The sequence below is a fragment of the Pyricularia pennisetigena genome, chromosome 6, assembly GCF_004337985.1.
Source record: "Pyricularia pennisetigena strain Br36 chromosome 6, whole genome shotgun sequence".
Taxonomy (NCBI): domain Eukaryota; kingdom Fungi; phylum Ascomycota; class Sordariomycetes; order Magnaporthales; family Pyriculariaceae; genus Pyricularia; species Pyricularia pennisetigena.
Genome location: NC_043744.1, coordinates 511752 through 535893, shown reverse-complemented (window position 1 = coordinate 535893; position 24142 = coordinate 511752). Strand labels below are relative to the sequence as shown.

General features: G+C 53.3%; 8 protein-coding genes across 8 annotated transcripts; 3 read left to right on the top strand and 5 right to left on the bottom strand.

The window, feature by feature from the left end:
- Window positions 1–57: 57 nt before the first annotated feature.
- On the top strand, window positions 58–2105 carry PpBr36_04038 (uncharacterized protein; the record flags this gene model as incomplete). Its single annotated transcript, XM_029891204.1, has 4 exons — window positions 58–190; window positions 269–423; window positions 517–1026; window positions 1104–2105. The coding sequence occupies 4 exons, from the start codon at window positions 58–60 to the stop codon at window positions 2103–2105; spliced, it is 1800 nt and encodes a 599-aa protein (XP_029749305.1).
- A 194-nt stretch (window positions 2106–2299) lies between these two features.
- PpBr36_04037 (uncharacterized protein) lies at window positions 2300–3729 on the bottom strand (the record flags this gene model as incomplete). Its single annotated transcript, XM_029891203.1, has 2 exons — window positions 2300–2974; window positions 3073–3729. 2 exons carry the CDS (start codon window positions 3727–3729, stop codon window positions 2300–2302), a joined length of 1332 nt encoding a protein of 443 aa, XP_029749503.1.
- A 371-nt stretch (window positions 3730–4100) lies between these two features.
- Window positions 4101–5639, bottom strand: PpBr36_04036 (uncharacterized protein; the record flags this gene model as incomplete). The annotated part of the gene is made up of 2 exons (XM_029891202.1): window positions 4101–4807; window positions 4889–5639. The coding sequence occupies 2 exons, from the start codon at window positions 5637–5639 to the stop codon at window positions 4101–4103; spliced, it is 1458 nt and encodes a 485-aa protein (XP_029749505.1).
- A 614-nt stretch (window positions 5640–6253) lies between these two features.
- PpBr36_04035 (uncharacterized protein) lies at window positions 6254–8052 on the bottom strand (the record flags this gene model as incomplete). Its single annotated transcript, XM_029891201.1, has 2 exons — window positions 6254–7874; window positions 7952–8052. 2 exons carry the CDS (start codon window positions 8050–8052, stop codon window positions 6254–6256), a joined length of 1722 nt encoding a protein of 573 aa, XP_029749506.1.
- Window positions 8053–10180: 2128 nt separating this feature from the next.
- PpBr36_04034 (uncharacterized protein) lies at window positions 10181–11373 on the bottom strand (the record flags this gene model as incomplete). Its single annotated transcript, XM_029891200.1, has 2 exons — window positions 10181–11148; window positions 11214–11373. The coding sequence occupies 2 exons, from the start codon at window positions 11371–11373 to the stop codon at window positions 10181–10183; spliced, it is 1128 nt and encodes a 375-aa protein (XP_029749507.1).
- A 2082-nt stretch (window positions 11374–13455) lies between these two features.
- Window positions 13456–18202, top strand: PpBr36_04033 (uncharacterized protein; the record flags this gene model as incomplete). Its single annotated transcript, XM_029891199.1, has 4 exons — window positions 13456–13559; window positions 13653–14049; window positions 14118–17748; window positions 17838–18202. 4 exons carry the CDS (start codon window positions 13456–13458, stop codon window positions 18200–18202), a joined length of 4497 nt encoding a protein of 1498 aa, XP_029749298.1.
- A 1586-nt stretch (window positions 18203–19788) lies between these two features.
- PpBr36_04032 (uncharacterized protein) lies at window positions 19789–20733 on the top strand (the record flags this gene model as incomplete). Its single annotated transcript, XM_029891198.1, has 1 exon — window positions 19789–20733. One exon carries the CDS (start codon window positions 19789–19791, stop codon window positions 20731–20733), a length of 945 nt encoding a protein of 314 aa, XP_029749509.1.
- A 1456-nt stretch (window positions 20734–22189) lies between these two features.
- On the bottom strand, window positions 22190–22744 carry PpBr36_04031 (uncharacterized protein; the record flags this gene model as incomplete). The annotated part of the gene is made up of 1 exon (XM_029891197.1): window positions 22190–22744. The coding sequence occupies one exon, from the start codon at window positions 22742–22744 to the stop codon at window positions 22190–22192; it is 555 nt and encodes a 184-aa protein (XP_029749510.1).
- Window positions 22745–24142: the final 1398 nt, after the last annotated feature.

The window sequence follows — 24142 nt, the reverse complement described above, 5'->3', positions numbered from 1 at the left end:
TGCCTACCCTAACTGTTTTCCCCATCCGAGCACTAGAACTAGCTCAGACACAGATGGATGGATTCGGATCATGAATCAGCAGCCCTGCCGGCTGGGGCAACCGCAAGCGCCGCCTCGGGTTCCCCAAAGAGGCAAAAGCAGAAGCGGAGTCGAGCTGGTTGTTTTCAGTGCAAGATTAAGCGGCGAAAATGTAGGCGCTCCCAACATCTACTAAAGTCAGACAGTTAACTGATCACGCCAGTCTTTTCGTACCGTACCGTACCTCTAGGTGACTTGACCAAGCCCCAATGCCAGCGATGTGTCGCTGGCAGTGTCGAATGTACTTATCCTACCGGCGTGACCTTTGCACCCAACAAGACATTCTCGCACGCAGAATGTGTCCAGTCTCCTCCTGCCATTCCCCCATCATATTCACGGCTTCAGGTATTTAGTCTTTTGTTTACTCCCTTGGTCGTTCGCACCATGTTTAGTAGCCCATAAAACAAGACTGACGGTTTGATCCCTTTCCGCTGTTAGTTCCTTGAGCCCGGGAGCCGTCGTAGAGCCCGGTCGAAACCACAAGAGCTCCATTCTCCCAAGTCATCACTGCCACACACAGAATCACCAGTGGCTGCCCAGCATGAAACCCCAGGGGCCGAAGTTTCCACTCCGTGTCCGTTCCAACCACCATCAGATATTCCTTGCGCCGATGTGAGCTCCCCAACGACCGCCCATTCCCATGGCCTCGGCATCTTTGACGCTGTCCCAGAGGCAGATGAGGTGCTTGTCTCGTCATATGTGACGTCCCCAAACACCACAGACTACGAGACCGCGCTTGAGGTGCTCGTGTCTCTCGGTGGTGCCAGCGACACCGGGCCTCAAGAAGTTCAACGAATGAAATACAATTTTGAAGGGCACCACAGCAAGAGCTCACAGCCTCTCCAGCCCGTCGCAAGTGCGCCGGGCCTTGATGCACTCCGTCAGAGGCTAGACGACATGAAGATTCTGCGGTTGCTCACTTATTACAGATATCATGTGGCGCCTTGGGTGAGTCTACTATGTTTTCTGATATCGTGTCTTGCACAAACCTATAAAGTAAACAAACTAACGAATCATCCCATTAGCTGGACATGTGTGACCAAGGACAAACGTTTGGCCTTGTCGTCCCCAGACTCGCCTTGCAGTCGAACCTAGTTTGCTGTTCATTGGTTTCACTCACACTGTCGTTGTCGGCCAAGATGGGCGTGGCAGAAATGACCGTTGACGATATCCCATTGCCTCAGTCGAACTCGTCCCTTCTCGATGAGTTTGTAGCTGACACACTGGACAAGGCTCACCAGTTTGCCGCAGGGCTACCACTTGACTGGCCAAAGGTTACGTTTCACGAAGCAACCTGTGTCACCCGAGCATTAACCGAGGGCCATGTCTGGAGACAGGCTGGCTCTCTTCGCCTCCGCTTATTGCTGTCAGCAGCGCTGGTGTCAGGAGGGTCTGCGTTCCCAGCCCAAGACCTTCAACAGAATACACCAACAGCAGTAGACAGCATCAGTAACCAAAATATCTGTGACCCGACACTCGAAGTCTTGATGCTCTGCGCCCGTTCCCTGAACATCTGCAGCGGCACCGCATCCCATACATACGCTGATGAACCACCTGCGCAGTCGTGGGGGAAACAAACCCAGGCCCTTCAGGCATGGTACGACGCACGCCGTGAGGCCTTCCGCCCGCTCCTGGATGTTGATATGCCTCCCTCTGACCCCACAGTCGCACTCTTCCCTACCATCGTCTTCTCGACCCCGGCCGCTACCCTCGCAAACAGCGTCTACCACGCCGCCATGCTTCTTTTGCTCCGACGAAAGCCGCGCACCGTCCCGGCTCTGTCCTCGGGGTCCTCGCCGCTGTGGCATGCCAGGCGGATATGCGCCATCGCTCTCAGCAATGGCTCCAACGCTCACTGGGACCCGTGTCTGCTCAGTACCTTGTTTGTCGCGGCCAGGGTTATGACTTATGTGCTGCAGCAAGCCAGAATCGTGCGCTGCTTTGAGGAGGCCGGTATGCGGACTGGTTGGCGGGCAATGGCCCAGTGGTTTGTCGACGAGCTGCATAAGATTTGGACTCCGACTTGAGAGCGGCTTGTCTGGAACCCGTCTTCAGCCAAAAACCAGCGCATTCTGTAGTTACCGGGAATGTTAGCACAGCTTTCGGACCAGTAGAAATCACTGTTCATGAAATTGCCCAAGATGAGAGCAGCCTAAAAGGGCAGAGGTTAATTAATGCCAACACAAAATTTCACCATCAAACTCGTCATGAAGCCAGAAAATCAATTTTGCGTAAACCTTGCTGCTAGCTCTTCCGTCTCCTTGGCCTTCTGGTTAACGGCTTCGAGTTCAAAGCCCGCCAGAGCCTTGTATTTGGCTCCGATACTCTCCAGCTCCTCCTTCGGGATGACGTCGTATACATTTTTAAACCCGTCCGGGGCCCTTTCCTCGGCCAGCTGCAGCACATGATCGGGCCCGTTTGCTCGGTTGGCGTACACAATCTTCGCCGTCGGAGGCAGCCGGATCTCTTGGTACTTTTGCAAAGCCTCAGGTATCTTCTCGGTTTCTGTCCCGGCAAGACACTGTGCAATGGTCTCGGCGTCGATGATGGCTTGTGTGGCCCCGTTGGACCCAATCGGGTACATTGGATGCGCTGCGTCTCCCGTCATTGCAAGCCTTCCAAAACACCAGCGCTCCACCGGGTCCCTGTCGCACATGGGGAATTCAAAGACGCGCTCCGTGGGCGCAATCAGATCTTCTACCATCCGGAGCCCACCGCATCTCCAGCTGCTGAAGGGTCCAGCGAACCGCTCCTTGGGCACCGTCTTTGTCCAATCAACTTTCGGGGGTGTTTTGTCAGGGTCCGAGTCGTCGCGTACGCGGAGTTCAGCAATCCAGTTGACGAGAGATTTGCCATTTCGTGCCGACTCGCCACTTATGGGGTATGCGATGAACTTCTACAAGACGAAACGCACACTCTTGTTAGAGGAGGAGAGGGGGGCCGTCTAATGAGGCAGATAAGGTGCCAGCTTATCCTATAGGTGAGTCAACTCACTTGATCGGCAAACCCAGCCCAGACCATACTGGCGCCAGTCAGATACGGCTCGCGTTCAACGCAACCGCGCCACAATATGCGACCCGAGAATCGCGGAGGGCCTTCATCCGGGTATAGGAGCTTGCGGGTGGCACTGTTGATGCCGTCCGCTGCAATGAGGACATCGCCCGTCATGGATGGGACCGCGTCTTCGGTGTTCTCGGCATGCTGGCAGAATATCGTAATGGACTTGTCGTCCTGCTGGAAGTTGACCAGCGAGTGGCCCAGGTGAATCCTGTCCTCCCCAATGCGCTTCCGCACGGCATCCAACAAAACCATCTGAAAGTTACCACGATGGATCGATAGCTGAGGTACGACATATCCGGCCTTGATTCCACGCGGCTCAGAGAGAATTTCGTCGCCATGCCTGTTATAGAAGTTGAGCTCCTGCGTTACAACTCCGGTTCGTTCTAGTTCGGGCAGCAGCCCGAGATTCCGAAGGATGAGGACCGCTGAAGGTTGGACATTGATGCCAACGCCAAGGCTGGTGAGTTTTCCCGCTGCTTCGAAGATGTGTATGTCCGTCAGCCCCGAGGCATGTAGGGCGAGAGCCGTGCTTAATCCCCCGATTCCACCGCCGGCAATGAGCACCTTGGGCTGAGACGACATGTACGGCATGGCGAGCGGGGTGTTGTGTTTTCCAAGGTGGGGAGAGGGGCTGATGTGTTTTTTTTTCTGGTTGAGAAGCCAGAATGGCTACGACAGGTAAATGAGGAAAGGGGTCGAGTTCGGGGTAAAATAACGGCAAAAGTGAGTTCCCCATGTCTTGAAGTCGTATTCCGATTTCGGACATGGCAACGAAAATACATGTGGGCCCAAGAGGCTATATGGTGCCATGCAATCTTGGCTTTAAATGTGGGTTATTCGGTCAAATAATTCAGATGGGACATATTAACGCGCACAAGATTGACGAAGAATGCCAATCTTCTAGGCATGGCGTCTGGTATTTTCCGACTTTGGCGGTTGGTCTCACATCCGTAGACCCCCATTCATCCCACACGGAAACCCCAGGCAACCTCCAGATCTGGGATGCGCCAGCTCGTGCCCCAACCAGTCGTAGCTTCAATATCCTGGATGAGCTCAACCACGATCTTGTGCTCGACTGGGTGGCTAAGAAGGCGCCCAGCCAACCAAAGGGGCTGTATGGCATTGTTCAAACAGCCCTGGTGGGGATTTGTCTGCGAGATGCCACATATGCGCTTGGCGTGGTAGACTTGAGAACCGACCTGCCCCTTCGGAGGATGACACTGTTCGGCTAAAGGCAACATGCCTAAAAGCAAGAGACATGCCGTGTGGTAAAGTTGAGTTGATGAAATCGCAGCCCAATGGAGAAACAGGATATAAGGGAATGGCGACGATTCTGACGCCTCGACGACCTGGATGGGGAGAATATCGACAGGCCTCTCGTCCATCCATCTCTGTAACTCGGCCCACAAGCGTAGCCATCGGTCGGTGTACTCGGAGTCGTCACAGCCGTTTACTTTGCCTAGCTCGACGAACTGCGTGCGGCTGGCAATGAGGTCGCATGTTTTTGAGCAGAGGTAGACTGCGTAGTTGGCATGCATGTCGGGATCCTTGGAGGCACAAAAGAGGGCGGCCACGCCTTGAGCATTGTCCATGGCCACTGAGGGAACCCAATTGGGGAGAGGTACCAGCGTGCTTTGTGTACCGTCAGAAATTAGCGCTCCACAAAGGTCTGTATGAGAGGCGCTAGGTCAGTGAGTTGGGAGCTGGCCATTGCCGTATTCATTTGCACTGACATTGGTCGGAAACATACCCATCCTGGCGTAGCACCAGAAAACAGCCTGCAACAGCTGACCGCTGAAACCATGAACGCCAAAGGCGTCAAAGAGAGCGGCACAGCCCTCTAGGTGTTGTCTCCAACCTTGCGCGCTCACCGACATCATCTCCATGACGCAAAGGATCGTACAGATGGGGATAACGCGGAGGTCGCGGATCTCGAGAAGGGGTCCAACGAGCCGTATCGCCTCTTGGTAGAGCTCTAAGCTGTCGAGTGAGCAACTGCTCCTGGACCTACTGTTTCCGCTAACTTTTCGGCGTATAGAGCTGGCCGCCTTGCGTTCCATATGCCTGGCAGACAACGCCAACATGGCATACATGAGCGCCGGCGTTGAGCGGGCGAGGAATGGAACTTGGATTCCAAAGGCACGGCGGCTGTCGAACATGTCAAGCCAGGGAGCAATCTCCGAAATGTAGTTTGCCAAATACTCGGAGTTGTGTCCTTGACAGAGCATGTACTCCACTGTTTGTTGCTCGGGGAGGTGGTGAGTGTTGCCGCTCAATGGCGAAACCAGAGCAGAAACTACATCTTCACCAGCAGTTGATCCATCTGGCGTACATTGCCTGGTGGATGCGGCCGTGGCAGCCGTCTTGAAAATTAGAGTGCGCAGTTCTTGTTGGAGTTCATCGCGTCGCCCGGCTGCCGAGTACGGCGACGAGCCTTCTCGCTGTGTGGAGCCGGGGGTGTTTGCCGCGTCTATCCGACACCGAGGCAAGAAAACTTTCATGGTTTGGCTCTATATTACGACTAGAACTTTGTTCAATTGACATCAGGAATTGAAGGGTAATTTGGAACAAATCCGGGTCATGCTGAGTTTCGTTCTTGTGCGAAAGAAGAAAATACGAAATGACACAGTAAGGCAGCTCACGCCGAGTGCACGAAGTGGGGACAGGATGGGATAAGACATGGCTGGTTTCCCCATGGTTTCTTCAGAGCCACGTGATTTGTCCTGTCCTTTTTCTTCCAGGGTAAAAAATTCCGACCAGGACAGCCATCACTGCCGCCAAGAAGACCCCTCCGACCGCGTTTCACCTCACAGAATCTTTTTGTCAGAATAGCTTAACGTGCTTGGGAATTTGTCAAAACACATATGGGGGCCACAGGTTCACTACTTGCATTGTTCATCGATATTTTGTGTAGTCATCATTGATCTATTCAACTCAATCTAAACTGCTTCCAAAACACCCAAAACATGCCCGTTTAAGAAAGGAGCCGCTCTTTTGGTTGGTATCACAGAAAACAAAAATGGGAATCTTAAAAATGCAAACGTTCAAAGGCAGTGCATGTCGCCTTAGTGTGGCTTCCTTTTACTGTCAATTCTGACAGTACAAGAAACTCTTTTTAACCATGCTTAGTGGTGTTGGTGTTGGCTCCCGAGGGCTCGGCAACCGAGGCGTGGCGCGTTTGGCTTTCTTCATCACTGCCATTTCCCCAAATGCTGTTGTTGCGAGGATCCTCGTAAGGCTTCTCGCTGTTAGAGTCGTGGCGCTGGCGCGTGGCAGCATTGCCTCCGGCTCCGGTCGCGTCCTGGCCAGAAGCAGAGATGAGGCCGTACTTGATAGCCTCGCCCTCGACCTCCTCGGGGGCCAGGTACGGGAGGTCCTTGGCTGCCTTGACGTACGAGGTCTTCTCCGAGAAACCCTTGGCGAAGATGACGTCGATCTCCTCGAGCGAGCGGCGCTTGGTCTCGGGGAAGAAGAAGTAGATGATGGGGATAAAGATTGCGTTCATGACGGCGAAGAAGAGGTAAGTTCCCCAGCCGATGTCGTCAATCATGATAGGCACAACCATGACAACCAAGAAGTTGAACAGCCAGTTGGTGCATGTGCTGACAGCGTTGGCCTTCGCACGGGTCTTGATGGGGTTGACCTCGGCCGGGTACAACCAAGGCAGAGGCAGCCAGGTCGCACCGAAGAATGCAATGTAGGTGAAGAGACCCACAGCAGCACCCTTGGCAGCCGAAGTGGTTCCTGGAATAAGGCACGCGAAGGTGATAACCATGGAGAGACATTGGCCAATGCTGCCGATGAGGAAGAGTCTGCGTCGCCCAGCGCGCTCAATGACGAACCAAGAGGTGGTGGCGAAAATAGCGTAGACGATCATGTTAACACCACCGAGGAGCAGAGCCATTTCGTGCGTCTCACCGATGGACTCTTGGAACAGGATAGGGAAGTAGTAGATGACGGCGTTGCAGCCACCGATCTGCTGCATGAGCTGCGAGCCGGAGCCAAGGAGCATGCGGCGGAGGTGCTGAGTGGGGCCACCAGTGAAGAGAGCTTTGACAGGAGTCGACTTCTGTCCAGAGAACCCAGAGGCCTTGATGCTGTCCAAGATGAGATCGCGCTCCAGGATAGTCTCCTGGCCGTCAACTTCGTAGCCACGGAGGGCAGCAATGACACGGTCGGCCTCGGGGATGCGCTGGTGGGTGAGCAGCCAGCGAGGCGACTCGGGCAGGAAGATCATGGGAATGGAGATGAAGAGAGCGAAGACGATCTGGAATGCGATGGGAAACCTCCACACCAGGTCGTCGGGTCCATAGGAGGCACCGTAGTCGATCCAGTAGGCGATGACGGTACCGAATGCAATCATACCGCCCTGGATACAGAGCAGCAGACCACGGTTTGAGGTTTGACTGCACTCGGCCTGGTAGGTGGGGATGGTGGATGTGTTGATGCCGTTGCCGACACCCATGATCGTGCGGCCGATGATGAACTGGGCGATGGGCGATGGACTAGGCTTGATGGTGACGATCTGAATGATAACTCCGAGACCCATGATGAGGGCACCGAGGATCATTGCGCGGCGACGACCAAGAATGTCACCGACAGCGAGGATAAACATTGCGCCGAGCAGGCAGCCAATCTCGTAGATGGCAGTGACGAAGCCCTGCATCGTGGGGTTGTGGTCCGTCTCGGGGAAGAACTTGTTGAAGGCGGGGGCGGAGATGATACCGCTCATGACACTGCGGAGAATTCGGTTAGCACGACTGCGTCCATCACAGCAGGTCTTCTGGGGGCCGGGAAAGATCGACCAACTCACCCTTGGTCGTAGCCAAACAACAGAAAGCCCGTCGTCGCAACCGTTGATACGGCCGTCGCTAACGGACGGCCGGACATGCCCATAAACTTTGGAGGGGCCATGATGGATAGACTTCCTTTGATGTTATCACTAGTCGTCCTTCCTGAGCTACAAGAGGGTCAGGGACGTCAGGGAGACATTAAGGTTATCTTCCAGATCTGAAGGTGCTCCTAGACCTGGGGTGGACATTACTCTTATATATCCAACAGCAACATTTTCTTGACAAGCAAGACCCCGAAGATTGGGAGCTGCTACTGACTCCGCTAATTGCGCACCCATGTGGCGCCGTGGAGCATCGTTCATCCATTTTTCTCCCCCTGTTTAATGTCTCTCTCTTTTTTTTTTTTTTTTTTTTTTTGGGACTGACTGGTCCCCTGCTAACGACAACCAATCCATTACTATCCTAGTGCTAGTCATTTTTTTTCTCGCCTGTCTTGGTTTTTGCCTCAGTCGGACGCATGTTGGCAGCTAACCTGCACACTAATCAAGCTGGGCATTACTATTCAGGTAAGGTACCCGATCAGGATAGTTAAAAGATATTAGATAGGATCTGCATGCGTCACGAGTCGCGGGCTTATTATTTCTTGGCCGAGGTATTGGCGCAGAAAGCGAAGATCTTGACCTGGGTCCCACAAATAACATGAATTGGAGCGCGGTGAATTTGGTGTTTTGAGTCCCAACGCGTCTTGGCAGTTGAGCAATTCTATTACGGTACTTGTCGGAGGTGAGAGATTAATGCTTGCCAAATGGAACTTGAATGCTAAGAAGGATGAAAAAAAAAGACTTTCTTCCTTGACCAAAACAACCATATGACGACCGCGGAGTTGCAATCCCACTGCACAACCCACCAAGAATCCCAGTCAGAGCCGCAACAGGACCCCACCAAGTTGGACCCTATGAGGTCATCCCGTGGGCAACTTATTTGCTAATGCCTTCCAGGGCCATCTTGGCGAACAAGAGCCGGTTGCCCGGCAAGCCCTCGGCAAGCCTTCAGCATATTGCTTAGCGGGTCAAATCTACCGCTTTTGTTCAACGGTGTCCTTGGCCCTACATACAAGATTTCTTAAGAGATGATAAAGCAGAAACAAGCAATAGCCGGCCCCCGACTTGGCTTCCGCTATGCGCCAGGATGGGCTTACAATGCGACTTGTTGAGCTACCTGAGATATTTATGTTCTTGGTAAAGTGTTCGGATGGGATACATGTTCAAATGCGGAAAGAGAAAGTAGTCTTAGTTAGATAGATATACGTAGTATGTCAAGATAACATGCCGCATCCGGTTTGTAGATCCCTTCAAACCCTTATCAATTGACAACCACAGTTCTTTGCCAATCGTGGGGACGACGAAAAAAAAATCGTTTTAAGTGGCAATCGCAACAAATGCCCTGTTCCCCCGCAAGGGTCCTAAACTAGAAGGAGGCCATCTTACGTATCTACGGCGCCGGCCCCATTTCGCTCCCTCAAACCACGATGTGAATGGTTTCCCAGCGCCAACCGCCCCATATGTGTGTGCCCATGGAGACCATGAAAAGCGCCAAACCCGACACAAACAAGATCTGGTTACCTGCGGAGGAGAGGGGCGCGACGCGTACTGCGTCATTAAAGCATATTTGCCGTCCACAGTATTGCCAACTTTTTATTGAGCAGCTTCCCGAGCGCTGCAACTTCAAAATCACAATCTTCCGCCGTCTCCACCAACGCTCCGAAGAAGGTCCGCACCTTTAAAGTTCATGTGAAAGGTCTGTAAAAAAATCCTCTTCACCGCTTTGCCTCACCACTTCGGACCCTTCGCCGAACTGGAAGGATTGTCTCCAATCTCCAGTTTTTATCTCCACGACAAGGAGAGAAAAGAAAAAAAAAAATCTTCACCTATCGCATTCTCTCACGTCATACAGTATGCGACAAGCGTTCTTGACACTAAACTTCGCAGTTGGATATGATATGGTTCAGCACGGGTCGTTATCTCCGGGCCACGGCCTCCCCCCCGGTTCGTTCCTCGCGCTCCACGGAGTTGGTATGGCGATCTCACACAATGATCACGGACGCACAGGGGGAAATATATCGTGACAATGGGGTAGCGGAGACCGTAATATGAATGTGTTGCAATACACGGCGCTTTTCATTTCAAGGACGTTAGCTCAATGCGACTCTTGATGACTGGCCGATGTTTTGAAACACAAGCTCGCTGAAATCACCTGAGCCGATGATTCCGTGCCCCCGGCTCAAACAGCACTTTCTGAGTGTGCACACTGTCTGGCGATACAACATTAACTGGTGAGGTGCCAGCGGACAATGGCGTTATAGAAACGACAGTCGGCGATCCCGACGGCGCCTCGTGAACAACGTTCGTCTCCTCGGGCCTCGCCCCCAGCTGACTGATAAAAGGTAAACTCCCGGCCTCATGCACCCTACGGTGGTGCTTCTCCATGGCGGGCGTCATACCATACAGCGGCAGCGAAGACAGGATATGCGGCGACGAGACCGCGTTCGGGTCCTCGGCGTGCGACGGTAGTTCTGAGCCATGGTGGTGCCGATTTCGCTGGCCCTGTACGTCTGCGAGCGCGGCTTTGGCTGCAGCTGCTGCCTTGCGAACCCGGATGAGCAAGAATATCATGCCTGCCAGTGCAGCGAGAAGAGGCACGGAAACTCCCACGCCTACACCCACGCCCACAGCAACCACCTTTTCTTGGCTCTTCCTCCGCTCCTCCTCCAACTGACCAGCCGCAACCGCAGCGACAGAATCAGCATCGGCGGTCACGGTCGCTGTCGTGGTAACAGTCGTTGCGCCACATGCCGCGGTTATCCACGGTGGAGGCCCCCCTGGCCTGCCGCCGCTGCCGCCGCCCTGTTGGGCGCCCGAACTCGGTGCATCGGCGATGCATGTTCCCGCCTGAAGCACACCGTTTTCTGAGAATGCGCGACCGTCAGCGACCTGACCCATGGGCAGTGTGAAGTTGCCCTTGCCGCACTCGTCTGACCGGGAGCCGCAGATCCAGAGATCCGAACTGCCTGAGCACCGGCGGATTTCGATGGGTGCTTCGCGGGACGCGGCTTCACAAAATTTTGGACACAGCTCGCTTGTCCAGTCTTTATCTGTGCAGGAGTACCGATTGAGCGTATTCGAGCCGGTATTATAGCATAGACCGTTGCTGAGGCATGCTAGATTGGTTGTTCATACGTCAGCACACATTAGACAGGCACCATGATGGTTACTCGGCGCTTACTTTGTGATGCTTCGCAACAAGTGCTCACTCCGCTGCTGTGACACGGAACTCCTTTTTCATGGAGTTTACCGCTGGGGTAATAACATTTAGGGTTGGCATTATTCTGCTGACAGAACGCCTGCTGTGCTAGGGTTGTGGCAAGAAAAACTGTCAGCAACATCTTGACGACATCGAACCAAGACAGACGTGGTCACTGATTGAAAGTATAAACCAGTGATTTAAGTTCAGGAATGACCAAGAAGGTTCTAGCCGGTCGCCCTCACATGGATCGCGGGGGGCAGTATCCTATGATATAATACGGGAGGATGCTATCTTCGGTCCCGATGCAGTGTAGTATAGCCGCCAAGGGGTCGGTGATGAGAACCGCATTCAAAACATCTAGACAATGTAAGACAATACACGGCTAGCTGCACAAAATGCGGAAGTGGTGCCTCGCCATTTGAGAGCCAAGACGACACCCGCACGAGCGGGAACGACTACTTCCCTTCAAGGCTGAGGCGAAAAGCCAACAAATGTGCAATGTGCGAGCACAGAGGATTGATCCCTGTACATCGGCATAATATGAAGGCTGCAGGATGCAGTTCTGACAGGATCTTGATAAATAGAGAGTGACAATGACATCCGGATGGCAATGCTCGACCACCACATCAAAATATGAGACGAACAAACGAACTTGGGGGGGTCATGCGCATGCCAAGTATCCTACGCCGCCTCGAGCCGCCGAAGCCAGCGAAAACGGTTCCTGCCAGGTCACAAGTCGATGCTAGGAGCGGGGGAGGAACCGACATGATCGTACCCGAGAGGGTTACTTCCTGCCCGAGCTTCGGGACCGAAGATCGGCAAAGTAATTTTTACAGTATCTTAGATGTTACCAAGCAGCAACTTGAAAAGTGAATCGGAGCAGGAAGGAGGAATAACATTTGCAGACAGGCCTTCATTTTTTTCTTCTTTTTTCTTCTTCTTTTCTTTTTCGTGACAAAACAGCAAATATCGCCGGTGACATATTGGCGTCAACTGGAAAAAGTAAGGGTCCAAATTGGAGAGAGTATGGTGATTTGTCAAGAATAATCTTCCAGGGAGTACCCTTATTGAATCTGCAATCCTAAAATATCATGATTTGAGTGACATGGATGCATTTCTCCGTCGGACTTCTATGACTGATTCAAGATGCTTCTTTTGACTCTCATAATGTTGCGATGTGGACGATAGAATGTCCTTTTGTGCTGAACAGTGGAATGGGGTTGGATTGACCGCTGGGCTGCGATGCACGTAGCAGTTTGATTGTAGGAACACAAACCACTCGCGGCTAGATCAAATCAATCCTTGGAGTGTGCAGCAATAACGGCCAGGCTGGACATTATCCTGAAAACTCACCAACCACACCTCTTGAAACAAATCCAGTGCGTACCGGGACGTCAGAGACGAAATGCTTGCACACCTAACTTAACCTTAACCATTTAACCTCGAGCGGGGTCGTGTCGGGCCTCCTTTGCCAAAATTGTACCTTGGCAACCTTGATGATGACATTAATCTCCTCTGCTTTTTCTGGTGACAAGCACGTGCCTTATGGACATATGTGAACTGACTCGACTGGGCTAACCTTGTCCACAATGTGGTGTGCTGTGGTGCATCTTTCAAAATGCCACGTGCGTAATCAGGTGAGGCATGCACACGGTCTTTCGTCCGTCTCTCCCCCTGACGGCCTCTTTACTAGACTCTACTCCACACTGTCTTGACGAATGGCGTCCTTCACTGGCGCAAGTAGAGGCCCCACTTCTGAGACTTCCAGCGTCAACCTCTGTGAATTTTCAGAGCACAAATCGAAAGCTTCTTTCTTTGACCCAGCAAGTGCCAGCACTCTCCGTCGTCCGTCGCGAAAACTACTAGCAATAGCCAGCAAGCCTGTCATCTTGATTACCACCTCACTTTTATTTTTAACCCATCAACCAGCTATTTATCGCCTCACCCACCAGTAGGCGCCGACCGAATCCCACCGACCGCATATTGTCACAGCCGTCGCGAAAACTTTAGCTTCCCACGAAAGCTCTACCCTCTATCTCCGGCTTCGCGTGTACGTGTCTGCCGACCTGTAAAATAATACGTCCCTAAATGCTGCGGATAAATAAAAAAAAAAACATAGAGAGAAAAAAAAAATCCATCACCACATCTGCACCGCTGACTTTTTTTTCTTTTCCGCTTTGTGTAGTCGCCAATTTGGTCAACCCGAGCACAAATATTCGAGATGAATTCTCAACTTCCTTCAAGCTTCGCATCAGCGGCCGCAGGCCAATCTAACCGCGATCCCAGAGGAAGCCGTGACGGTCGTGGAAATGGAAGCGGAGAATGGTTCGTGTTTTTTTTTGGGTGACGATAGTTGTGGTCGCTCTGTTCTGTGATGGCTCCTGGCACACGCTGACGACATATCTTTGAATCACTCAGGGCGCGACGCGATGGACGTCCCTCAAACGGCACAATGACTTTCCGTCGCTCCTCCACAACCCCCTTCAACAACCAGTCCACCGCTCAGAGCACACCTGCAACCGATGGCGCTGCAGTCCAAGCACCTCCGTCTGCTGCCGACGCGGCTCCGTATGATGGCCCGCTACGTTATACCCGCGAGCAGTTGTTGGAAATAAGCAGAAATTCTGAAAGTACAATCAATGTGGAGGAACTTTTCGTTTCTGGATGGGTCCCTGCGCCTGTGAACGGTACGTCGGTGCGAAACTGGGGTAAGCCCAACGAAACCCACGTACCGCAGGACCCTAGTGTCTGTTGGGACGCGAATGGTGCGGTAAAGCCTGTTGGACTGCAAGAAATGACACAGGAAGAGAAAGAAGTAGGTCGACAACCTCCCACCGTGTTGGATTACTACCGCACTCGCTGCTAATACACACCCTCCCTCAGTTGTTCGCTTCTGATGTCAACTCCCCCGTAAAACCCCCGCAGCAAAACAAGGATGGTACACACCAAGGTGGAGGACTTAACGGGCGAAAGGCATCCGTCTCACACGGTAGCACCTTTGTCACCACGCCGTCCACCGCATCGCGCCCCGGCACTCGTCGACAACCGACCGAAAATAGCCCCTACCCCGCCGATGGTCTCGTTTCACCCACTGGAAACGGTCGCTTCGCTCGTAATGACTCGTCGTGGTTCGGACGTCGGAATCAGGAGGAAAAAGACGAGACCTACGATGAGCCATCTGACGATACGTCCGGAAATAATCGAGAGCCTCAATCGGCCCGCGCAGCCGGATTCGGAGCATTGTCCCGCACGACTTCGGGTGCTGCGTCCGCTGGAAACAGCTTCGCCGCAGCCTCTGCGCTATGGGGACAATCGGCCGGTCCTGCGTCGGCTTCCTCGCCGATGGGCAGTTTCGGCAACTTCTCCATGCCTGGCACATCCGCTGTAGGAGACAAGCGATTTGCTTCGGCCGGAGGCAGTCGTTTGGCCCACCTGATTCCCAAGGATAATAACAATCCAGGAGGAGAAGCATCCTCGCCGCGCGAGGCGACAGCCGACGGCAAAGACTCCTGGCGTCCTCGACCGCGAACCGACACCGACCCTTTTGGGGAGCAGGCTGGCAACCTAAACGCCCTGCGAGAGGGGACTAGTCCTTCGCCAAAGCAGCACGGGAGCCAGCGGACCTTTGAGACGCCTATGAAGGGCTCGGCGGGGGACTATGGCATGTCAAATCTGAACCTGGGAGGCCACAAGGATGAGGGTACTCCCGAGACCAACCCCTATCGTAGCCCGCCAGCTGAGCGTGGCGACGATGAGGGGTCTGCCGGGGACTACGGTGCGGGCCACAGCCACGGTCAGCCTGCCGAGCAACCCTCGGGCTTCAGTGCGATTGCTCGAGGATTTCCTACGGCTGCAAATGTCGAGGGCAGTGATCGCAGTCAGACATCCAGCGTTGGAGCCAATCGCGGTGGGTTTCCCGCGCTAAACCAGCTGAGTACATGGCCTTCCAATTTAACCTCAGCAACCCCTGATCGCGAACGGAGTGGGTTTGCAAACCCGTTTGGAAGCTCTCTGTTCAGTCCAGACGTTCAGTCGCCCGGTCTTGGCGGTCTTGCCAACGTGTTTGGACCTGCCAGCGCTGGTGGCTCCCTTCGTGGCAGCAAGCTTGGTTCTCTTTTTCCCGCAGCAATGCAGGCGCAGATGCAGCAACCGGAACACGACAGCTTGGCCGACTCTGTCCCGGACTACCGACAGGTCAACCCGCTGGGCGCCATTGGGCGCAGTGCTACGGGACCCAACCCTCGAGAAACAGAGAGCCCGATGAGGGCGGGCCGCTCTGGAATGTTCGAGGAGCTCTTCCCAACATCGGACGCCGCGCGCACTCAGGGGCTTTTTACCACGGCTGAGCCTACATCGGCCCTAACCGCTACAGCAGCCCAGTCATTTGGTGGAATGTCTGGTGGCCATCCCTTCTCTTCACTTCACACGCCCGTCGACGGTCCCCAGTCTCAGGCCCAGGCCCGCCAGATGGTCATGCCCGACCGCATGCGTTGGGTGTACATGGATCCACAGGGCAACCATCAAGGTCCGTTCACGGGGCTGGAGATGAACGATTGGTACAAGGCCAACTTCTTTACGCCCGATCTGCGAGTCAAGCGCGTTGAGGACAGCGACTTTGAACCCCTGGGTCAACTCATTCGCCGTATTGGCAATTCGCGGGAACCCTTCCTGGTTCCCCAAATCGGTGTCGCTCATGGGCCCCCTTCGCAGACAGGCCCATTCTCTACTGGCGACAGCCGAGGTGTCATCCCGCCTTTGGTAGGGGCGTTCCCCAGCTTTGGACGGACCCTGACCGCGGAGGAGCAGAACAACCTGGAGCGCCGCAAACAAGAAGAACAGTTTCTCATGCACCGTCAGCGAGAATTTATGGCCCAGCAACAACATTCTCAGGTTTTCAACAAGATGGGGATGCAGCCTGGCGCTGCTGGCGTTCTTCAACACCACTCGAGCGCGCATAGCTTGCAGAGTCAGCCAAGTTTTGGGAGCATCAGTTCGCCGATCGGCATGCCCACGCAGCAGCCCATCGGAAACATGGGAGCAGCCGCCATCACGCCCTCTTACTTTGAGCCTACCTCACAGGGCATCATGCAGCCTGGTCTCACATCTGTGCCCAACGACATGTTCCCCCAGGATCTGAACATGCAGGAACGTCAGATGCTTGCCAACATGCAGGGGGGGCCCAACATTCTTTCTACTATACTGGGCGGTCAAAGGCCTGCAGGCGGTGTAACTTCGGCCGGATTGGTCGCTCCCCCCAGTGAGAACAACCATCGCAGCCAGCTTCCGGCTGTGGACCAACTCCAGCAGGATCCGTTCAGTGCTAGGCTCAAGGAATTCCAAGAGCTGCGGGCCCAGCGGGATGCTGAGGAGGCTGCCGCGGGTGAGCAGAATACCTCGGAGAATGCTAATGATGACGCTCAAGCCCGAGCTGCAACTCAAGAAGATGCAGCCCAGATAATTGAGGACGTCACCAAGTCCCAAGAAATCAACAAGAAACCAGAAGCTCAGGCGCCCAGCCTTTCCCTGACACAGCAGGTACAGAAGACCCAGGCCGCTGCCGCCAAGCAGACTCAACCTTCGGAGAATGACGCCTTGATGCCGTTCCCCCCTCCTGCGGGAGCTACCATCGCTGCCCCCACGGCACAGCGCACGCGCTCGACTCTGCCCGATCAGTTCGCCAGCATGAACCGCTCGCAATCGGGCACTCCGGAAAGTCTGTCGGCTACTCAGGCTGCTCCTCCTTCACTTGCGCCGTGGGCTTCGGCCACGGCGGACCAGAAAGCACCAACGTTCAAGGAGATCCAAGAGGCCGAGGCCAAGAAGGCTGCGCGTGCCGAGATGGCCGCTGCCGCTGCGCGACGTGCCGCCCTTGAGCAGGAAGCTGCTGCTCTCCGCGAGCGTGAGAAGACGGCCGTTACCGGTGCGGCGCCCATTCTTCCTACCACCAGCACCTGGGGCAGCGGCTCGCCCGTTACTCCGTCTGGTAACAGCCCATGGGCCAAGCCAAGCGTGGGTGGAGGTGTCAAGGGTACGACCCCTACGCCCGCCGAGACGCCAAACACAACCAACGGCAAGAAGAAGACGCTTGCCGAGATTCAACGCGAGGAAGAGGTTCGCAAGGCCCGTTTGGCTCGCGCTCAGGAGCAGGCTGCTGCGGCCTCTGCTGCTGCGACTGTCAGCAACAGCATGGGAAAGCGCTATGCCGACCTTGCTAGCAAGGTCAATCAGGGTCCTGCGCCTGCTGCTGTCTCGGCCCCTCCTGGCTGGGCTACGGTGGGTGCCGGCGGCAAGGTCAAGATCCCTACTGGACCTGCCGCTCAGCAGGTTCGCACCATTAGCACCGGTGCTGTGAAACCCGCTGTATCTGCGGCTCCTCCCAGCAAACCTGCCACTGTTTCGGCCCGAGCCAGCCCAGCCACCGTGAACAAGATGGACTCGACTGGCGCTGCAATGGAGGAGTTCAACAAATGGCTCCGACGTGAACTTGGGCGTGGTATTACTGGTGGTATTGACAGTAAGCATCTGACCTCAGCTTGTTTTTCCCCCTGTATTCATTCAATACACCTTTTTTGTGAATGTGAACCAAGACTAATATTCTTGCAGTTGATACTTTTGCCTCGACGCTCCTCGTCCTCCCCCTTGATCAAACACTCATCTCGGATGCCGTTTACGCCAACTCAACTACCATGGACGGACGCCATTTCGCCGAGGAGTTCATCCGCCGTAAGAAGCTTGCTGACAAGGGCGTCGTTGAGAAGCAGACTGCGGGCGCCTCCCGGGGCGGTGGCCTAGGTGGAGCTACTTCAGGCTCGGGTGCAGACAAAGGCTGGAGCGAGGTGGCCAAGAAGGGCGGCAATTCGAACGGTAGCGCCTCAGCGACTGCTGCTGGATCCAGCCCTGGCGCTGACAGTGGGATCCAAGGCGCCGGGTTCAAGGTGGTACCCGGCCGGAAGCGTGGTAAGAAATAGGCGCTCGACTTCCAACTGGTGTCCTCGTGTCTGAGTGGGTGCGCCGGTGAGATTTCGATGAATGTTGAGCAGGGAGTCATGGTCGAAAAACAGTGGCATATTACTACAGTTGATTAAGTTCAGTCTGTTTTTTTTTCATCACTGGTGGTCATGTTGGATGAAAGACATGGGAAGTTGATTACTTGGGAAAATATGGCTGTTGTTTCCAATAGCACCAAATTGGTTGGTTGTGCACACTACAAGTTCCTGCCTTTCAATGAAGCTCGAGTAACTGTGTGTTTGGCACATAAACACGGAATGTCTGTCCAATAGGTAGAACTAGTGTAGACCTAGGCCTCGAACAGCGATTGTCAGAATTTTGCCTGCTGAGTGTTGTTGAATTTCCCGCGTACAGGCAGCGGATGGATTTATCAGCAGTTCCAGGTAGATAAATTCCGTTCCTGGTGCTGAGTGGCACAGATGTGCCGCAGTAAAGGAGGATGCGAATAAGGTCCAATTGGATGAATGGAAGGACGGCGTTGTGGAGCAAGCAATCGCTGTTGCCTGCAGGAAGGTGCCGATTCCCGTACTCCACACCTTGGCCTCTCTGCTAGACTACTGTAGCAGCAGATACAAACTCGCCAGCACATCAAACCAACCTAATCAATAATCAGCATAGCTGCTGTTCATCTATCTGTTGTTGTTGTCTCTTTTTCTTTTGGAGAACCTTCCACTCTAGAAAACATGAAACCTTGACCATTCCCGCTTCTCCGTGTGGCGCAGCGCCCACCCCGGTCTGTAATGCAAGTAACGAACCAGTAAGCCTTGTCATTCTTGGAAATCCCTGTCTCTTCCTGAGGCGCAGGCGCAGAAGGGTGAGACCCTCTTTGAATGTACAGCGCTTCCATGATTTGGTCCCTTTTTTTTCGCGACCAAACATTTCGATAAGCGCAAAATCAACGCCGTTGTTCGCCGGCGACTTATTTTCTCTTTTTTTTTCTGAAGCAAGGGTCGTGTAGCTCCAAATGCCTTAGATGCTGAAGAGGAGTCGCGGGAATAAAAGGTCATGGAAGTGAGGGATTCCTGAGATTGCGACAAGTCGTCAGCACTGGGCGTAAGCAAACCATAGGATCAAATCCAGGCCATGCATGGACGAGGTGTGCTATTCTATCGCCTTACTCCTCCCTTGGCCGTTAAACCCGGCTCCGTTTCTCACCCCCAGCCAGCGCCAGGCCGGATCAACAAAGCCGGATGTAGTAAGATCTTTGATGACTTCTCGGCGAATGGCGTGTATATCTGATGGTGATTCGCTCCTTGCGTCTTTGGTACCTTTACTTCTGCCATCATCTTCAGCATCAGCATCATACGCTTGGAGACTAGCCAGCATCAGTTCTTTCATCAACTTTCCGCTTTTCTTTTTCCTTTCTTTTGTTTACTCTTCTCTTTTTGTGTTTTGTTAGTTATTGCTGTTTTGCAAGTGCTCTCTTGCTTCCACTGAAACAACTCGAATTTGCTCGCAGCTCAACTTCTACCAGCTAACTCTATCACCTAGCCACGACCCCCCCTTTTTTTGTTGTTGTCTCCAGTAAAACAGAAAGTGTGAAAGGATGCCTTCGGTTAAACAGACCCTCATCCTCCTGCCGCTCCTAGGCCTGGCTGTCGCGGCGCCGACTAACCTTCCTCGGGATCTGGGCAACGCGGGAGGCGATGCTCCAAACTTGGTTCTCGACGCGAGAGATCATTACGCCGCTGGTGGCTCTGGGAACTGGGAGGATGAGGCTGACGCACTCAACGATGCCATCCAGAGCGGTTCGGCTCAACATCAGAAGCGCGGCACCTTGACCGATGGCTCTGAACTGGTGGCAGGAACCGCAGGACGTACGATTAATTTCCTCGGTAACACGGGCAAAAAGTTCTTTACCGCTGTCCCTGACGTATGGAACGAGTTTTGGGGCAACGCCAGGGGCAAGCCCTCGAAAAGGGATGTGGCCGGCGCTTCCGTCGACGCTGCGGGTGCGCTCAGCAGGCGACGGGTCCCGGCCGCTCAGCCAGGCGGCTATGACGGCATGGACGCCACCGTGCCTGCGAGCCCGGCGATCCAAACCACGCCGCAGAAACCCAAGTCGCAGAATGCGGTGGCGAACTTGATAGGCAGCTTCAGAACGAGCCCCGAGGACGAGCAGAAGAAGATATCCAACAAGCTGCTCGACGCGCAGGTCAAGAACGCGGATAGACTCAGGAAGGAGGCGGAGAAGGATTCCGAGCTGGACAGGAAGCAGAGGAAGTTTGACTTTGAAACGCAGCAGGCGCAGTGGGAAGCCGACAACACCGTCACTGGCGCCATCAAGAAGAAGGTGATAGGCAAGATTAGCGGGTCCGCAGCCAATCCCGCAAGCCTCGGCTCGGTCACGCCCTCTAAAGGCGGATACGCTCCAGCTGCGCCTGTTGCAGCTGCGTCCGTCCCCGGCATGTCTCCTACTGGGCAGAACCCCCGGCTCGCGGATCCTGCTGGTGCCCTTGATGCTGATGATACTATTAACCCTGCTTACTGATGCTGAAGCTCTTTCGAGCACACTAAAAGGTAAGGTAACGCACAAGGTCAGTATCGTGTTTTCGGAGTGATGGTTTGGATTTCGGTTGGTCTGGCTTTTGGGCGAACATTGGGTAAGGATTGGCTAGTCTTGGGAGTTTCCGGATACCCTACATGTCTGGGTTTTTTGTTTTGATTTCATTTGTTGCTTTTATCAGTTACTCAGAGCTCGGTACAGATCTGAAAAGAAAAAAAATCTTAGTTATATACTTTTGGTTGGTTGGTTTGTGCAAGAAATATATTGAATGCTACAGCGCCATGACAGGTTTCTTTCCAAAACATCATCTTTCAAACGAAAGCTTACGGGTGGAAGATAACAGGTGATATTGATAATTGATCAAGATTCGAAGTGTATTTCTATGGTTATTACTGTAGATTGATTACCCGTCTCCGTGCCTGAGTGTTCTCAGGACGATACTCGAGTCTTTGAAACAGATTCATTCATTCTCCCCCGCTAGTCAAAGATCTTGATAGACTACTTATATGTAGCCTCTAGTCTAGGGATATTATGACATCTATAATATGTGGCTGGTAAAAGACACTGACTTGGTCACTGCCGGTTTTCAAACGAATATTCTTGCATTTTGCTGTCTACTGTAGAATCTAGATAATCAAACTTGGTTAATTAGTGAATTAGTCACAGACAACCCGGATTGACTCGCGGTCAAGATTAAGTTATAAAGTTTGGAGATCAAGTCTATACCAACATAGTTGAAAGTTGAAACATGATAAAGGAAGGATAAGCGAAGTGTTACAGCAGAGTCATGTTTCAGCAACCATCAGTATGAAAGTACATTTAGACATCCGGAAAGCATTGTATCAAAAGCCCAAAATGACCAAAGCAGGCTGACTTACACATGACAACCAATCACAAGCACAAAAGGCAATAAGGGAGATTTTGTAGAAAAGGACAATTGCCCATTCCATTGCGCTGAAGGCTCTGCATGACAGAACCTCCAACAAAAAGGACAAGCTAATTTTGTCTAAAAAGTCAGGGAGAAAAGAAAATCTCCCCCAAGGCTAATGAGACAAAGAGTGATACAGACGAAGCGAACGAAAGAGAGAACCACAGCTAACACAGCCAAAACTTCCCAAATGCTACCCCAACCAAACTTGGCATAAATATGCAAATCCTCCAAAAACAATGCAATGACGAAACAGAGAGCCAGATTCGCAATGCAAAAATCCCTCTGAGGGGGGGAAAAAAATCAAATAACTCCTTTTTTGATGCTGCGCGATGATGCACAAAATCCACCTGGAATGTCCAAAAGAAGAAGGAAAAAAAACAATCAATGCTCGAAAAGAAGAAATCGGGTTTTCTTATTTGTCAAAAACAAGATTGTCAAAGACGGCTTGCTTTGTCTTCTGCCGGAACCATGCAGCGAGCGACAAAAAGAGAGGCCTCGATCGGAGCGGCTTTATTTGCAGGTGAGGGTCTTGGCCTTGCTGTCAAAGGTGCAGCGGTTGTTGTCGGACTGGATGGCCAGGTTGATGAAGCCGCCGTCGCCCTCGCCCTTGAAGACGGAGTTGCCGGGCATGTAGAAGCAGTCGTAGTCGGTGTGGAGGAGGCCGGACTTGAGGTCGACCTTGACCTTGCCGGCGGCGCCGTCGGCCTTGTAGCCCATGTTGTAGCAGACGGCGGCGGGGAAGGCCTTCTTGTCGGTCTGCGCCTCCCACATGCCCTTGACCGTGGTCTTGGTGAACTCCTCCCGGGCGTTGGTCCAGTTCTTGAGGTCCTTGACGAACTGCGCTCCCATCTTGGCGCCCTTGACCGCCAGCGCCGTCACGGCGTCCTTGACCGCCTCGGTGATGGCGGCAGTGATCTCCTCTTTGGCAGTCTGGCGGGCGTCGAGCTGGGCCGCCTCGACGGGGGCGGCGCCGTAGACGTCCACAACGGTTCCAGAGGAGATGGGCGCGGGCGCGGCCAGGACGGTGGCGACCGAGGCGAGGACGATGATGGCCTTGAACTGCATGTTGACGGTTGGTTGTTGTTGTTTTTTTGGAACACAAACAAAAAAAAGAGAACCGAAAAAAATAAAAGATCGAGCAAAGATCGTTAATCCCAAAAAAAAGAGGACGTGGATGATGATGATGCTGAAAGCGAAAGCAAAGAGACGAGAAAAAGTCGTAAAAAGTGACAAGGAGAAAGATGAAGACAGAGGAATCAAGAGTAAGAAAGGAACAAAAAAGGACCCAAGGAAAATACTCAAGGAAAAAGAGGAAAGAAAAGGAAAAAAGGTAGTGAAAAGTTGACTGTAGAAGCTGATGGTGGTGAGGAGAAGGGAAAATCCAGACCAGAAGAGGGTGTCGAGACGACATATTTATATTCTGAAAAGCATCTTCAAAAGATGCCTCTTTGGCCCTCAAGATACGCTCATTGTTCAAAATTACACTACAACGCTGATGGGTATAATTCCGGTGGTCCTCGCCGCCGCCAAGGTCGCCTAACACGGAGCTATTGTCAAAGCATCCAGAACATACGAGGGTCACTTGGTGTGAGGTTGGTTCAGTTCCACTCCGCAAAGATCCCCTGATAAACCCATGCTATTCCTCCCCTTTATCCCTTTTGCCAAGTGTTGGTTATCGTCTCTATGTTTAGAAGCTGCGAATGCGAAACTACTTCAGACGACCAAGAGGGCCTGTTCAAGGGGTGCCGAGAAGCCGAGATAGACCACGGGTAGAGTACCGTGGGTTTTGGTTGTAGTAGTACTAAAGTATTGTAGTTCTCCTTTACTCCCAAAGAAGGAACGGAAAAAAAAAGGCAATCGAGGGTGGACGGGGGTTCAAAATCTTGCATTGTTTTGGCCCTTGTTGATGGCGACTTGGCAGGCAAAGCAGGACGGGATCTACGACCAACGGTAGTTCTGCTCCGGTGCGGTGAACCGTTTGCAAATGACTCGCTCACCCAAGGGGAGGGGGGAGGGTCTTGCCCGCTCGCTTCGCATCTTTGCTTTGACGATATTCGAAACCGGGATTCCCTAGAAAGCGGGCCCATCACGGGGGGAGAAGGACTCGAAATTAGACACGTAGGGCTGCTTGCTGTGGTAGTTGGTCTACTCTACCTACCATGGATGGTAAGTAAGTCATGACTCTTGAAGCGCGCTTCAGGTCGTCAAAGTCCACAAATAATCTTCAGTAGACACGCGACCAATTGCCGAGCCGTCGCCACATTGAGCCCGCCCCGCTGCCGAGGCTTTTCTGGATGGGTTCGTCCGCAGAATCGCAATGCGCACCGACAGATCTGATGCCGGGGGGCGCTCGGGGATTTCCATCAATAAAGAGAACCGACATGGCCTGGACCCCTTTTTTCTCCACCTGCCGACCACGGTCAAGCCCTCGCTTACAATAATAGACGGGCAAAAAAAAAAATG